At 35.0% G+C, this 17,046-nt stretch overlaps 1 protein-coding gene across 1 annotated transcript in view; it reads left to right on the top strand.

Moving 5' to 3' along the window:
- TRIM23 (tripartite motif containing 23) overlaps nucleotides 1-16,950 on the top strand; it is a 36,159-nt gene extending 19,209 nt beyond the window's left edge. Inside the window, exons 7-11 of the mRNA XM_045848290.1 lie at nucleotides 2,440-2,574; nucleotides 10,982-11,111; nucleotides 11,639-11,749; nucleotides 12,786-12,910; nucleotides 15,450-16,950. Of these exons, the coding sequence (XP_045704246.1) occupies nucleotides 2,440-2,574; nucleotides 10,982-11,111; nucleotides 11,639-11,749; nucleotides 12,786-12,910; nucleotides 15,450-15,629 (681 nt within the window). The 3' untranslated portion in view covers nucleotides 15,630-16,950. The remainder of the gene's footprint in view (nucleotides 1-2,439; nucleotides 2,575-10,981; nucleotides 11,112-11,638; nucleotides 11,750-12,785; nucleotides 12,911-15,449) is intronic.
- The last annotated feature ends 96 nt before the right edge of the window (nucleotides 16,951-17,046 follow it).

Consider the following 17,046-nt stretch of genomic DNA (forward strand, 5'->3'; position numbering starts at 1 on the left):
TATGAGGAGATCTGAGTTTGAGCTCCGTGGGGCCTTTCCTGTAAGTTTCTAGCATCTCTCCTTTATTCCTCCAACCCTGGGGGTGGTAGCTATTTCCATGATAACTCAGAGTTACTTTTATCCTTTTGGTTACCTAGTTAATAACTACACCTAGTTAGCACTTCTTCATATTAAGTTCTTTCTGTTCACGTAACTAGTGTGGTTTTTGTCTCTTGATTTGAACCTGAATGATACAGGATGCATATTTTCCCTAGATATTGATAGGATGCATCCTGTTTATCTTAATATTTCTAAATTCTTCGTATCTAGATAGAAAGAAGTGAATATATACTTGTTCAGATGGGTAATCAAGCTACACAGCAAAATCAAAATGGATCATATTCAAATCATATTTTCTTAAAAATTTCAAAGTAGTTTTTTACCTACTTTATTGGAAAGTATGTTCATAGTTACTAAAACATTAGAAGTTTTTAGAATTTCTGAAGCATAGTTTCAAAGTGGCTGGTAATTGTGAATGATGTAATATTATCTTACTATGCTAATGCTGATGAAATTGAAGTCTTTGATTCCTTCTTCATGAAGACCTGTTTTGTTCTGATTTTTGGCCACAGAACCCTAACTCCTATCAATATTCTTAAAAGTTCCTGCCATAGAGATAAGTGAACAGATGAATGGTTGTAGCATCACACATTTATTACAGATTTTGAGAACAAAACTTAATCATCCCTCCCCTCTAAGTTCAAGGCATGATGCTGAATAATGAGGATGTATCTTTTCATTTAGCAAATATGTATTGAGTGCATACTATATGCTATGTACATTCTAGATCATGGGCTATATCAGTAAACAACACAAGCAAAAACTATAGTCTTGTGGAATTAACATTCTAGCAAGAAGGCAAGCTTTATTTAGATAACCATATCTAAATAAGTAAATTATATAATATATGAAAAAGTGATGAGGTAAGGAAAAAAGAGAAAATGTGAAAGTACAGCAAATTGCATTATTAGTCAGGGTAAACATCTTTGAGAGAAGATTTAAGCAAAGACTCAAAGGTGAAGGAGTTAGTTCAAGCCCTTTTGGGAGGAACAACATTCCAGCAGAGCAAATGGTTAGAGCAGAAACCTTGGGGCAGTGTGCCTGGAGTGTTTGAGGTACAGCAAAAAGAGGCTACTGTGGCTGGAACAGAGTAAGCAGAAGAGGGAGTGATAGAAGCCGAAATCAGAGGTAATAGAGATTATATGTAAAGAAAGCTGTGGGCCATTGGAAGGATGTCAGTTTTCACTGATTGAACTAAGGAAATCATGGGGTTTTGAGCACAACAATGACTTGATCTTACTTGTTAAAAGGATCACCCTGACTGATGTGTAAAATATAGATTGAAGAAGGGTAAAGATAGAAGGAAGGAGTTCAGCGGTTAGGAGGCCGATGTAGAATTCCAAAGTGAGAGAGAACAGTGGCTTGGTTAGTGGCAGTTAGAAATGCCATTTCAGGATATCCAGTAGGACTTGTTGAAAGGTTATATATGGGTTATATATATTAGAGAGGAGAAGGCAAGAATGACCAATGGTTTTGTTCTGAGCAACTGTAATAATGGAATTTCTGTCAACTAATATGAATATGCAACAGTGACCCAAAAATCGACATCATCACTGCACTTGTGGAGCTTACATGTTGTTGGGAGATCTCTGTCTAATGAGGAACATACTGGCACATGTGTAGAATATCCGGAATGCCATCTGAGGAACTGGAAAGTGTTTGACTTTGAGGAGAAGGCCTGCGGATCTAGAGTGAGAGGGGGGCTTTTCACAATCTGACCTATAGTCCTTTTGTCTTTCCTTTTCCTTTCTTTTTTTTTAACTAATACATATATATCTTAAATTATTTTAAAATTGTCTTTTATAGAAGTACAACATAAGTACAGGAATGTGTTCATTAGTGTTCAGCTGGCTGAATTTTCAGACAGGACAATATTGTATAACCAGCATTCAGATCAAGTAACAGAATATTACCAATGCTTGAGAAGCCCCTCAGACTTTTTCTTCTAGTAACAACCTGCCTTTTCTGTGAGGATAAACTACTGTCCTGACTTCTGATGCATTTTTTATTTTTGCCTATTTGGTAATTAATATAAATGGTACAAACAGTATGAACTCCATATGTTTTTTCTTCTTATACTCTACATCATGTTTGTAAAATTCATATCACAGGTAATTGTGACTCATTCTCATAGTAGTATATTGTGTTACATTTGTGAATGTACCACAATTTATTCATTCTTCTGTTGATAGGTTCTTAAATTATTTATTAATGCCTGATTGTTTTTATGCTACTCAAATTTACATTTAAGTTAACTTTGAATACTGGAATGTTAATGAAATGACATCTCTTTTTTCCTTATTTAACTGTTTATAAGAAATACAGTCTTGTCTTTCCTAGGATGATTGTAGAGTTGTCTTGGCAAAACAAGAAATTACAAGGTTACTGGAAACATTGCAGAAACAGCAGCAGCAGTTTACAGAGGTTGCCGATCATATTCAGTTGGATGCCAGCATCCCTGTCACTTTCACAAAGGTAATATACTGTACTTCATTTCAGGTTTCTCTTCTAACTAATCATAATTGTTCACATTCCATGATAATCATCTTGAAAAGACAACTAAGAAATTCATGAATCATAGAAGTTTTAAAAACATATTAATGTAGACTAGAAAGGGATATAAGGAATCTCCCTGTACACATCACTCACTTTAACAATTAAAACTTTTAAATTTCATGCCTCCTTTCCCCACTCCCTTTTCTGTATGTAGTCTCTCAGGTTATTTTGAAATAAATCCCAACATATTTAATCCAACACAACATCATTTCATCTGTGAAATGTTTTCATGTATATTTCTAAAAGGTTAGGACTCTTTTTTTTAGTATACTTTATTGATTATGCTATTACAGTTGTCCCATTTTTTTCCTCCTCTTTATCACCCTCTACCCTGTGTCCCTGCCTCCCTCCAGCATTCTGCCCCCCACTTCTCCACTTAGTTCATGTCCATGGGTCATACATATAAGTTCTTTGGCTTCTCCATTTCCTATACTGTTCTTAACCTCCCCGTGTCTATTTTGTGCCTACCAATTATGCTTCTATTCCCTGCACCTTTTCATCCCATTCTCCCCCTCCCCATTGATAACTCTCCACATGATCTCCATTTCTGTGTTTCTGTCCCTGTTCTAGTTGTTTGCTTAGTTTGTTTTAGTTTTTGTTTTTTAGTTTCAGTTGTTGACAGCTGTGAGTTTATTGTCATAAAAATGACTGTTCATATTTTTGATCTTCTATTTCTTAGATAAGTCTCTTTAACATTTCATATAATAAGAGCTTGGTGATGATGAACTCATTGATCTTGACTTTATCTGAGGAGCACTTTATCTGTTCTTCCATTCTAAATGATAGTTTTGCTGGATAGAGTATATCTTGGATGTAGGTCCTTGCCTTTCATGACTTGGAATACTTCTTTATAGCCCCTTTTTGCCTGCAAATTTTCTTTTGAGAAATCAGCTGATAGTCTTATGGGAACTCCTTTGTAACTGTCCCATTTTCTCTTGCTGTTTTTAAGTTTCTCTCCTTATTTTTAATTTTGGGTAATGTAATTATGATGTGCCATGGTTTGTGCTTCCTTGGGTCCAACTTCTTAGGGACTCTCTGAGCTTCCTGGACTTCCTAGAATTCTACTTCCTTCACCAGATTGGGGAAGTCCTCCTTCATTATTTGTTCAAGTAAACTTTCAATTTCTTGCTCTTGTTCTTCTTCTCCTGGTACCCCTGTAATTTGGGTATTGGAACATTTAAAGTTGCCTCAGAGGTTCCTCAACCTCTCCTCGTTTTTTAGAATTCTTGTTTCTTCATTCTGTGCCACTTGGATGTTTATTTTGTCCTTTTGTTCCAAATTGTTGATTTTAGTCCTGGTTGGTTCCCCATATATTTTCCTTTATTTCATTTTCTGGAATGGAATGAAGACCATTTCTTCATTTTGCAACCAAACTCAATCATTTCTGTGAGCATCTTTTTTACCCGTGTTTTGAACTCTACATCTGATAGGTTGTCTAGCTCCTCATCGCTTAGTTCTTTTTCTGGACTTTTGATCTGCTCTTTCATTTGGGCCATATTTCTTTGTCTCCATGTACCTGTTACATTGTAAGGGGTAGAGCCTTAGGTATTTTCCAGGGTGGGGCAACCCACTTCACGTCATGGTGCTATATGCGTGGGAGGGGTCAGAGAGGGAACAATGCTGCTTGCTTGGCTCTCACCCCACTTTCCCATCACTTCCCTTGCTTCCTACAAGTGGATTGTGCCGTTCCAGGTGCTGATTCCCAGGTGGGTGGTTTTATGTATGTTCTAGGACCCTGTAGGTCTCTCCAACAGACTCTCCTGTGAGACTGGGTGTTTCCCCTGCTGCCACAATCCCCACAGGTTTTTACAACCAGAGGTTTTGAGTCTTTAGTTTTCTGTGCTGAAACCCTGGGTTTTGAGGTCTGCCTTGCTCCCCAGTTGTTCCTCCCAGTTTATCTGTGTGAATGTGGGACCCCTGGTCCACCACATTGGGGCAAGTCCTCTCTGCCATGGTATGCCCATCTCCGCCCCTCCACCTGTCTGGATGAATGTTTCTTTAATTCCTTGGTTGTTGGACTTCCATGCAGTTTGATTTTCTGGCAGTTCTGGTTGTTTTTTGTTTCTAAATTGGTTGATATCCTTCTTTTGGTTGTGCAGGGAAGTGAAGTGTTTCTACCTACATCTCCGTCTTGGCCAGAACTCTGGTAAGGACTATTTTAAAAACAAAATACTATTATCACACTTAAAAATTTTAACAATAAATCTCTAATACTATCCATTATCCAGTTAGTATTCAGATTTCCCAGATTGTTAAAAGAATTTTTTAAGTTCCTCTTATTTTTGAGATAGAATCCAAACAAGGCCTATACTTGTTTCATATATTTTAATCGTTTTTAAAGTAGATTTTCCTAGCTTACAAAGGTTAATGTGTTCCATTTTGCTTTTTATTTTTAGAGATTAAAAAAAATTAATATTGTTTTATAATTATGGGAAATGTTTACATGGTCCAGAGTCACATCTACAAAACAAGGTTCATTCAGAGCAGCCTAGTCTCTCCCTGACCCCGTACTCTTTTCCTCCCTTGCCCATAGAAAACCATTAAGAATTTCTTCTTAATTTTAATCATCATTTAAAAATATAAAGAGAAGTATTTGTATATTTATTTGTATACTCCCTGCATGTAAAGGTAGAATACCTTACATATTTCTCCACTTTATCCTTTTTGCTCCACTTTCTCCTTTATCCTGGAGAGCATTCCACAACAGTACACAGTGGCATTTTCTGTTCCTCTTCATAGCTGCAAGATACACTATTGTGAGGATGGACCACATTTTTTTATTATGGCACAAAGCACATAATATAAAATTTACCATCCTAACCATTTTTAAGTGTACAGGTTGATATTGTTAAGTAAATTCACTTTGTGTGAAACAAATCTCCAGAAGTTTTTCATTTTGCAAGACTGAAACTCTATACCTTATGAACAGTAACTTTTCCCCCTACCTTACCAGCTCCTGGCAACTTTCTGTTTCTTTTAATTTGGCTACTGTAAATACTTCATGTAAGTGGAAGCATATAGTATTTACCTTTTTGTGACTCGCTTATTTCATTTAGCACAATGTCCTCAAAGTTTATGTCACAGAATGTGACAGAATTGTTTGCATGTAGCACATTTTGTTTATCCAGTCATTCATTGAAGGGTGTTAGGGTTACTTACACCTCTTAGCTGTTGTGAATAGTGCTGCTGTGAACATAGGTGTGCAAATATCTCTCTAAGATCTTGCTTTCAGTTTTTTTTGGATGTATATCCAGGAGATTACTGGATGATATTGTAGTTTAATTTTTAATTTTCTGAGAAAATGCCATACTATTTTCTATGGTTGTTGCACTATATTATAATGCCACGAGCAAAACACAGGGTTCTAATTTCTCCACATTTTTACCAACACTTGTTTTTGGTTTGGGGTTTTTGTTTTTGTTTTTTTTTAATAGTAGCCATCCTAATGGGTATGAGGTGATATTTCCTTGTGATTTTGGTTTGTATTTCTCTGATGACTAGTGATATTGAGCATCTACTCACATGACTTTTGGCCATCTGGTATACTGTTTGGAGACATTTTGTGTAAGTCTTTTGCCTGTTTTTTAACTGAGTAATTTGATTTTTTTGTTGTTGGGTTGTAGAAGTTCTCTGTGTATTCTGTATATGAATCCATTATCAAGATACATGATTTGCAGATATTTTCTCCCACTACTGAGGGTGCTTCTTCACTCTGTTGACTGTGTTCTTTGATTCATAGAAGCTTTAAGGATCGATAGAGTCCCATTTGTCTATTTTTGCTTGTGCTGACTGTACCTTTGGTGTCATATTGCGGAAATCATTGCCAGATCCAATGTCATTAAGCTCTTCCCCTATGATTTCTTTTAGGAGTTTAACAGTTTTAGGTCTTATGTTTAGGGCTTTAATTCATATATTTATAAGCCAACTACTATATATAATTGTTGTATCTTTTTTGTAAATTTACCCTTTTCTCATTATAAAATGACATTCTTTCTCTTACAATGGTTTCTGACTTAAAGTCTATTTTGTCTGATAGAATAGCCATCCCTGCTCTTTTGGGTATGATTTGCATAGAATATCTTTTTCCTGTTAGATATAAAATGAGTCACTTGTAGACGGCATATTGTTGGATCTTGCTTTTTTATCCATTTAGTTAAACTTTATCTTTTGATTGGGGCATTAAATCCATTAATATTTAAAGTAGTTATTGCTAAGTAACTCACTATTGCCATTTTGTTGCTTTCTGTATGTCTTGTCTCTCCTTTCCTCCTTTACTGCCTTTTTTTTGTATTTTACTATTTCATAGTGACATGGTTTGATTCCCTTTTCATTTCTTTTTTTGTGTGTATTCTCTGAATTTCTTGTGTTTACCATCATAATTACATAAAACATCTTAGTTCTAACATTCTATTTTTAAATGATTACACTTTAACTTTAGTTGCATGCAAAAACCCTATTTCACCCCCCTCACTTTGTTATTGATGTCACAAATTACATCTTTATATATTGTATACCAATGAACAGTTTTACAGTTCAAAATGTTTTCTTTTTATTTTTCAATTACAGTTTACATTTGATATTTTTATATTAGTTTCAGGTATATGAAATATTTTTGTTATTTTAAATCCATAAAACTTTATGTGCCAAAATTACAATAATATAGGTTACTGTTTGTTTACATATTTACATTTACCATTTTATTATTTCATATGTGTTTGTGTTCCTATCTATCATCCTTTTATTTCAACTTGAAAGTCTCCTTTAACATTTCTTTTAGAGCAGATCTAATAGTTATGGCTCCCTCAGGTTTTGCTTTTCTGAGCAAGTTATTTTCTTAATTTAACTTTTTAAAATTGATTGATTTTAGAGGAAGAGAGGGAGGAAGGGGAGGAGAGTGGAGGAACACTGATTTGTTGTTCCATTTATTTTATTCATGTATTGGTTGATTTTTGTATGTGCCCTGAGTGGGGATGGAACTCACAATCTTGTCATACTGGGATGATGCTCTAACTAGCTGAGCTACCTGGCCAGGGCTGGGAAAGGACAGTTTTGCCATACATAGCATTTCATGATAAAAAGTTTTTTTTCTTTTTTTAATTAATATTTTATTTTTAAATTACAGTTTACATTCAGTATTATTCTGTATTAGTTTCAGACGTGTAGCACACTAGTTAGAAAATCATGTACTTTAGAGAATGATCCCTCCAATGCTTCCAAGTATCCACCCACCTGGCCCCATACGCATTTATCACATATTCTCTATGCTGTAATATACATCTCTGTGATTATTCTTTTTTTTTCTGTGATTATTAAACTACCTTTGTACTGCTTAATCCCTTCACCTTTTTCACCCAGTCCCCTAACCTTCCTCCTCTCTAACAACTGTCAGTCTATTCTGACAGTTTCTATTCCTTTCAGTATATTCAATACATATGTCTTCCTTCTCCTTTTGGGCCTGCAAACTTTCTGCTGAAAAATCAGCTCATAATCTAATGGAAGCTCCCTTGTCTGAGATGAGTCACTTTTCTCTTGTTGCTCTTAAGATCCTCTCTTTGTCTTTGACTTTTGGCAGTTTGATTATAATGTGTCTCAGTATGGGTCTATTTGGCTTTTTCCTAGTTAGAATGCATTGATTTAGAATTTTTATATCCATTTCTCTCTTCAGATTGGGAAGTTTTCAGTCATTGTTTCTTTAGGTAAGCTCTCTCTGCCCCTTTTCTTTCTCCTCTTCCTGGGACTCATAATGTACGTATTGGTCTCCTTGCTAGTGTCACATACATCCTTTAGGGTTTCTTCACTCATTTTTCTTTTTTCTCCTCTGACTTGATGATTTCAAATGACTTATCTTTGAATTTGGTGATTCTCTCTTCTGCCTGTTGAAGTCTGCTATTGAAACTCTAGTGAACTTTTTCAGTACAGTTATTATATTTTCAGCTCCAGAGTGCTAGTTATTTCTTGAAATTTCTCTTTGTTGGTATTCTCATTTTGTCCAATCTTTATTTTTTTAATCTTACTTATTTGTCTCTGTTTCTTTTACCTTATTGAGTGTCTCTCTTAAATGTATTTTAAATTCTTGGGCAATAATTCATAGATCTGAATTTTTTTTTGTTGGTTGACTTTTTTATTATAACTTTCTTGAAATGATATTATATTTTTGGAAGTATATCTAAAAGGATTTAAAATTTTCTCATGAATAATTTTATAGTTCCAAAGAAACTGGTTTCATGATAGGAAATTGTTCATTTCTGTTTACAGTCTTGTCTTTGAACTGAATTCAGAACTTATGCAGCTCATTTTAAAGGTGGAAGTTTGGGTGGCATGCCCTGTGGTCCCTAGCATATATGTTTTCCATAGTTGTCATTATGGTAATGATGATTTATTACTTTTCTTTTGCTGTTCATTCTTACTCAGATCCTAGTATACCTCTCCAAAATATGAGATAAAAAATGTAACAAATACTATTCTAAAGTATGCTATTTCTTTACACAGATCCTAATATACTTCTCTGAAATATGAAATGAAGAATATAACAAAATATTATTCCAGTTTTCTTACAAGTATCAATTTCTCACACATGTAACTAAAGTGTTTTTTTGGTTTTTGTTTGTAATTTTATCTTAATTGTTGTTGCAGTACAATTTTCTATCTTTTACTCCCATCCCAACCCATCCATCCAGCCCTCTTCTCCTCCCTCCCAAGATCTGAATTTTTTTCACGGTCAGTTTTTAGAATTTTATTTTGTCCTTTGATTAGGTCAAGTTTTCCTGTTTCTTTTATGCCTTGTCATATTTTGTTGAGATTTGGGCATTCGAATAAACAACTACCTCTCCAAATCTTTATGAACTAGCTTTGAGCCTGGGAAGACCTTTACCAATCAGCCCTACAAGAGATTCTAGACTTCTTAAGTCTTTTCTGGGTATATCTTTTCTTGGCTTGTCTCAAATTCTCTAATCAGCTTGCCCCCCTACATTTTCTCAGAGGCCAGTAATCTCTCATTCTCCCTGTGCAACAGCAGCTCCAGTGTGCCATGTCCTTGCCTCTGTTTCCACTGGCTTTCAAATTATGTTGCTGCGTGAGATAATGACTGGTCTGTATCTAAGGCAGCCCCCAGATAAGCCAGAACATTCAATGCTCAGTAAATTCTTATGTTCTGTCCTGGTATGGGAGTTCTCCTACTTACATTGTACTCTCCCAAGTTGGGCAGGGGCACAAATTGGTGTGCTGAATTCTGTGAATTCTCCTACCATTTTTGTTAGAATCCCTTCTTGGTTTTATGTTGGCCTGGGTATTTTAGTCTTACAGCTGGTCTCTAGAGTTCTCACAAAGATATTCTGGTCCATAGATTGTTTTATTTCTGAATCTTAGGACTATCCTGAAGTGTATACTTGGGAGTGAATGAGAACATGCAGATGAGAGGGAACATCCAAAGAGGTGGGATAAACACCAGGACAATTTTGTGTCATAAAAGAAAAGAGTGCTAAAATGAGGAGGCAAAATAATGAGTACTGACACTTATATGGTACTTACCACATTACAGGAACTGTGGTAAGGACTTTTGCATGTATTTAAAAAAATAATCCATGCAAAAATTGTATAAGTTTGGTACTATTTTAATCCTTCATTTATAAATGAAGGAAGTGAGGCAGAGGGGTCATGCAGCTGGTAATATATACAAGTATGTTCATTGCTCATTCTCCATAATATATGAAATATAGAGATGACCTAACATCTGTCATTTGGGGATTGGTTAATTGTGGTTCATGGGATATAATGAAGCAATTGAAAGAAAAAGGTAGGTCTTTATGTTCTGAAATGAAAGCATTCCATAATATACTGTTGATTATAAAAGCTAGTTGCAATATATGTTTTTTAAATTTAGCTTTTTAAAAAGTATATTTGTTTTGTTTGTGTATATCAACCAGTATGTGCATAGGAAAGTGTCTGGAGGGATATACATGAAATTGTTGGCTGGACATTTCTGGGAAGTGAGCAGCAGTTTTCATTTTCAATTAAAATATTTAGCACAGCATAAAAAAACTTATTTAAAGAAGATTCAATTGAGCGAAAAAATCTTGAATAAGTAAGTGGATATGTATTTTTTATTTATACGAAAACAAATTAGTCAGTTTTACTAAGGGATTTAGCAATAAGGAGTGATTCTTCTCTCTTGAGATCAGATTCAAGGTGTTTTAGGGAATATAACTCAGATTTTGATGGGTTGAACAATGAGTCGGAATAATTAACAATGAGATTTTATAAATAAAAGTATAAATCTTAATGTTTTCTAATTCTGTATCAAAAGATTTAAATTTTTTTAAAATTATAGGACAATAGAGTTCACATTGGACCCAAAATGGAAATTCGAGTTGTTACATTAGGATTAGATGGTGCTGGAAAAACTACTATTTTGTTTAAGTTAAAACAGGATGAGTTTATGCAGCCTATTCCAACAATTGGTGAGTATGAGTATTGCTTTTTACCTTATGGACCTTTTATTAACAAACCCTAGTTCACAAGCTGAGTTTTGCGGATCTTATTTTATGCCAGTTTGGCATGGAGATGGGTTTTTTTCTTGCTGTAAGACACCAACATTCCAAAGGAAAAAAGCAAAATTCGGTGGCTTTGGGATTGAAATGTGGATGGTAGGATAATAGGGAACAGAGTATTGGTGGGACAGTTGGAAAGGAGTGAAGGATTGGTGCCCCTGGCTGAGGTCAGGCGTGAGAGGGTGGTAGTGGTACAGAATTGGCGAGTACTTGGGTTTCAGGGTCCTAGGGACTCTAGTGACGCTTTAGAGGGCTAACGCCTGGGAAAGGTGCACATTTCCTGTGATGGGTTGTTAGGAGTGGAGTTGTGGGGCAGCAGTAGGTGTCACTGTTTGAAGGTAATTTGTAAGTCGCAGTTCTAAACAGGGTTGTCTTGTGTTTGGTGTGTCACTCATTGTCGTTAAGTTCAGTATTAAAGTAACTGTTTTCTAAAACAGGTTTTAATGTGGAAACTGTAGAATATAAAAACCTAAAGTTCACTATTTGGGATGTAGGTGGAAAACACAAATTAAGACCATTGTGGAAACATTATTACCTCAATACCCAAGGTAAGAGGGGAAGAAATGACATCTTAATTTTTCAGATTTTTAGGATACCAGTTTTCAGTATATTTATTTAATTAATAAAGCTGGTAATTTAAGCCTTGATTAAATAATGACTGTAACTTTGAATATTGGTGGTCAGCCCACATTTAAAAAAATGAAGGTGGAAAGATTGGGATATGTACTTTGGTATATTTCATGAAAAACTATAATTATAGCATAAAACAATAGTTAGATTAGATATGTGGGCAGTTAAGAGTAGTTACCTCTTGCTGCTCTTAGCAGTTAAAGTGTATTTTTAGTGTCATGCGCATGATTGATCACAGTATTGTGGAGTATAGCAGAATTTGGTGTATAGTTCTGCTGCTCAATTCAGTATTTATCCCGTCGTAATATCTTATAGCTCCATTTGCATTCACAGTTGTTATCTGCAGAAAAACCTACAGTCGTTTGCTTTTGGCCGAACTGTGGCATTTCACACGTATTCCACCTGGCATTTATTCACATCTGGGCCCTGGCGTGCCTCCTGCACTCTAACACGGAGTTTATGTTTATGCCACCTGTTCCACATGTCGTCCTACTTTCACTTTGGGGCTTTAGATATTGAGTTTAGTATGAGACAGTGCTTAACAGAAAAAAAAATGGAATTTTAATCATGAGGAAAGTCATCTTGGAAAGATAAAATGGTGATTTATTTATGTTTAAAGAACTATCTTTTGGTAAAAAAAAAGTAGTAATCAAAGAACAGGTAGCCTCAGTAAGTAGATCATGATAGGTACATTTTCATTCATTAAGAGAAAATATCAATTGATATACACAGCAATTTGTGTTGGGTAGAGCAGGTGTAAATCTTGTTATAGAAGGGGAAATGAAAGCTGAAAAGTTACACAACATATTTGAGATCATATTGTTAATTATTGCTCCTGTAGTAATAGGCAGCCTTTCTGTACCCATAAGATAATAATGGGAGTGTGAAAATATTTTTTCCGTTTATTGAAACTTAATAGGTACTGACTGAATTTTTTTGTTGTTTTGTTGGTAGCTGTTGTGTTTGTTGTCGATAGCAGTCATAGAGACAGAGTTAATGAAGCACACAGTGAACTTGCAAAGTTGTTAACAGAAAAAGAACTCCGAGATGCTTTGCTTCTGATTTTTGCTAACAAACAGGTAATGCATTTTTATTTTAGAATGCTTATTTTAGTAATCTTGTGCATTTCACATCATAAAGTGGTTGGAAAGATTTAAACAAGTAATTAGTAGATATTTATGAAGTTTCTGATATATATTCTGAGTACAGTCTGTGAGGAAGGTGCTGTGCTTTGTACCTTGAAGTATTGAAAAAGAAATAAGGTCATTGATGCTCTCTGGAAACTCCAGTGTAAGTAAACATGTAAGTGAATATATATGAGATTCTAATACAGAGAAAATTGGTAAGTAACTTGAATAATTTAACAAATTGCTATGGCAAATTGGAGAGAGAATAATTCTAAAGGTGACATCTTGTAAGGTTTATAAAAAAGTAGGGTTTGTGTTGAAATTATGGTAAGTTGAAATTATGGATAAAACTTTGAGTCAGTATATGAAGGGAAAAACATTGTAGGCAGAGAAAACAAAAGTATATTTAGGGAGCATGAAATGAACCTGTAAGTGAGGAGCAGATAGTGGATGAAGAAATCTAGAATAACAAGTGAGGCCACACTGTGAAGGCCTGACTGTCCCAGACTGAGAAATTTAAGTTTTATTCTATGACCAAAGGAGGACCATCTAAAGGTTTTTGGACTAGTAGGTTATAAGATCACATCAGTGTTTTAGACTGCAGTCCTGGGGGTAGGATGCAGAATTAGGGCAAGGGACTAGAGACAGGAAGATGCAGTAAATTGCTGCAGTAATTCACCTGAGAGAGGTAACAAGATCCTTGTTAGAGGAATAGATAGGTGGAAGCAGAGTGAAGATGTTTAATAAGGGTAGAATTGTTAGAATTTGGTGACCAAATGGGGAGGATGAAGGACAGGAGTAGGGGAAGATTTGTACCCTGAGCCTAAGTTTCTAGGAGGATGAAAATGGTTTAATGGGTGTAGCCACTCAGATGTCATAAGGAGGAGTAGGATGAGAAATACAGGATTTTCTCCTTAATTAAAAAAAAAGGCCCCCCAAAAGCCGATATGCTTTGCTGTACTTAAGATTAAAGACACAAATAAGAAAAGTGAAATACCATTTTCCAACTATCATAATGTGAAAGTTTTCTTAGAGAGCATTATGGCAATAACTGTCAGAGCTTTTACCCTGAAATTCTACCTCTAATAATATGTCCTACAAACAAATATCCTAAAGTCATCCTGCAGATGCTTTTGCAAATGTACAAGTTCTGTCCAGGAGGTATCTAGCCATGTAATATGAAAAATAGATACATTTATTGAAGAAGATAAAAGAAACACTGTACATAGGACAATGACACCTCAGTCCCCTTCAAAGTAGGCACCTTGGGACCTCACATAGTTCTTCCAGTTGCCATCAGCTGCCCTGTCATCTTTTCCTCAATCTCATCGAGGGTCTGAAATCTCTTCCCTTTCAAAGGTGATTTTAGTTTTGGGAAAAGCCAGGAATTGCAAGGCACCAAATCTAGGCTGTAGGGGGGCTGAGTCACCTGAGTGATTTGATATTTCACCAAAAAACTCTGCACGAGACATGATGCATGAGCAGGCATGTTGTAGCAACGAAGGTGCCAATCACCAGTTGCCCATAGCTTCGGCCTTCTGAATCATCCAAATAGTTTCCATGGAGGAATGTTTAAGCTTAATGCAAAATTTGATGCATATTTGTTGCTGTACTCACTCAGTCATTTTGAATGTGATGGCCACACAGTATACAAGTTCACTCAATGTTGTCTACTGTCCCCACTGACTAGTACAGTGAAGTCATCATTGTTCACACATGTGCATTCCAGCCCACTCTCCTTGGCTGCCAGGTTACATGGATGTCACACAAACTGTTCTTGTTATATTAACAATGGCTGGAATTTTTCCCAACCTCATGTTTGTAAAAATATGTATGTATATGTATGTATTTGTAATAGCACATAAGCACACAACTTAATCTGAATATCCAGTATAGGACTGGTAGAAAACTTTGTTGCACCTACACAAGGGAATGCAGTTCAGTTGTTAAAAATAAGCAAACAACCTGTTTATCCTGATAGGGGGAAGTTATCTATAGTCAACATATGTGTTAAGTAAAAACAAAAAAAATGAGCATATTCCTATTTGTGCATGGAAATTTTCTGGAAATATATGTAAGAGCTTATTACTGATGGTTGCTTCTGGGAAGTGGGGGGGTCAGAATAGTAGTAGTTTAATAAACTTCATTTTACAAACCCTATTTATAAGCTCTTTTAAAATTATATACACATTAGTTTTTTTTTAATTGATGCATCATAATGACTCAGGCAGTATTTTTCACTCAGGCTTCATGGCTTATATTGATTTCATTGTAAGGCTATTCTTATAAACATATGTGATTTTAATAAAAGCTCTACTTTTTAATAGTCTTATTAATTTCAGAATAATTACTGAAAGGTGAATCTAAGTTTTTAGATTAAGCTTTGGTTAGAATGGTGGCAGTACAATTCTCTGTAAGTGGTAATAATTAGAAAAATGATAGTATTGATGGACTGAGTTTTTAAAAATTCTCATGTGTATGTATCTTTCAGGATGTTGCTGGAGCTCTTTCAATAGAAGAAATCACTGAACTTCTCAGTCTTCATAAACTGTGCTGTGGCCGCAGCTGGTATATCCAGGGCTGCGACGCACGAAGTGGTATGGGACTCTATGAAGGGTTGGACTGGCTCTCACGGCAACTTGTGGCTGCTGGAGTACTGGATGTTGCTTGATTATATATGCAAGTTGTTCCAAGTTTTGTGGTCAAGAGTTATTTTGCACATAATATGTTGTAAGAAATTCTACATCTCAAGATAGTTAATTTAGAATACGTATGTAAAAGGAATATTGGATTGGGAGATCACAGTATTGCTTTTAAAAATATTCTGTAGCAAACTTAAATATCTGAATAGGTTAACATTGGATTAAAAAGGGGTTCCTTGAGTATACATTTTTTTAAATGTGCATTTGTTATTTGAGTTTTTCAGATTATACGTGACCCATATATTGGGAAAGAAAGTTACAGAGAAGGGTAAGTGAAGGTTTGTTCTTACTGCCAACTGAGTGCCTAATGGAACCTCTGTGAAACAAGTGAAGCATAACTTGACTTTCCCTGAATTTTGGCAGGTTTAGGAGTAAGAATGGCAATGACTTAATGAAAGAGAATCCACAAATTGCATCTTTGGGTAATAGGTTACTTTTATCTTTAGTATAACAGAATACCTTTAAGACTACAAGCTATAGAAAATTAACATTTTATAGTGTTTTACTAAAACTTTCTCCTAAAGCATTTTGTATAAAATCCAGTGAGTCAGAATGAAATGTTGCTTAACTAAGTCTGTCAAATTAGTACTAACCTGAAGAATAGTAAAACTGTGAAAGTCACTTAGGTTCTAGTTGAACTTCACTTATGAAAGACCCATTTCCAGGGCTGAACCTGGATGTATTCCTAGGTCAGAGTTCTAAATTGGTTTTTCTATTATTTCAGCATACTCAAGTATTACTTAGTGTTTATATTTCAAATAATATTGTATCCTTAGTGAGAATCACTGTATGTAAAAGGTATTAAAAAACCAGAGCTGGCTTTACATAAAAGAGAGACATCTTAAGTAGAAAGCTACCTTTACCTAAGAGAAGTCATTTAAACAATAGGGAATGATTTCCCAAAATAAGTGCATTTATCTTCAGAGTAAAATATGGTCAAGGCTCTTTGTGACAAGGCCTTCAAGTTACTTAAGGGAAAAAGCATGTCCAAGGAAGGAAAAGAAGAAATGTTGAAAAAGTTTACACTTACTGTGTAGTGTTGTGAGTGAAAGTTTAAAAATTTTGTGCTGTTGTTTTTCATTTTTTAAGGATATTCCCTTACTATGGCAGTACAATTTATTAAACATAGCTAGATTGGATTTCATGGTTTTTTAAAAATACTTTTTATATTTTAGGATGAAGTTGAGTCATAAATCTTAGTTGAACTACTGTGAGGACACTGATGTGTAATGACAAGATGTGATTTGGTGGTACTGTTTTGGTTCACTGTCTTCAAATATATTTTTAGTTGTTTAAAAACTTTTAGAAAACAAAGCATTACAAAAAAGTCCAGTGTTATGGGCAATGTGTAAATAAATAAATATAATTATACTGTCCTTTATTTTT

This window comes from Phyllostomus hastatus, unplaced genomic scaffold (genome assembly GCF_019186645.2).
Source record: "Phyllostomus hastatus isolate PE091 unplaced genomic scaffold, TTU_PhHast_1.1 phas_contig_58, whole genome shotgun sequence".
NCBI classification, from domain to species: domain Eukaryota; kingdom Metazoa; phylum Chordata; class Mammalia; order Chiroptera; family Phyllostomidae; genus Phyllostomus; species Phyllostomus hastatus.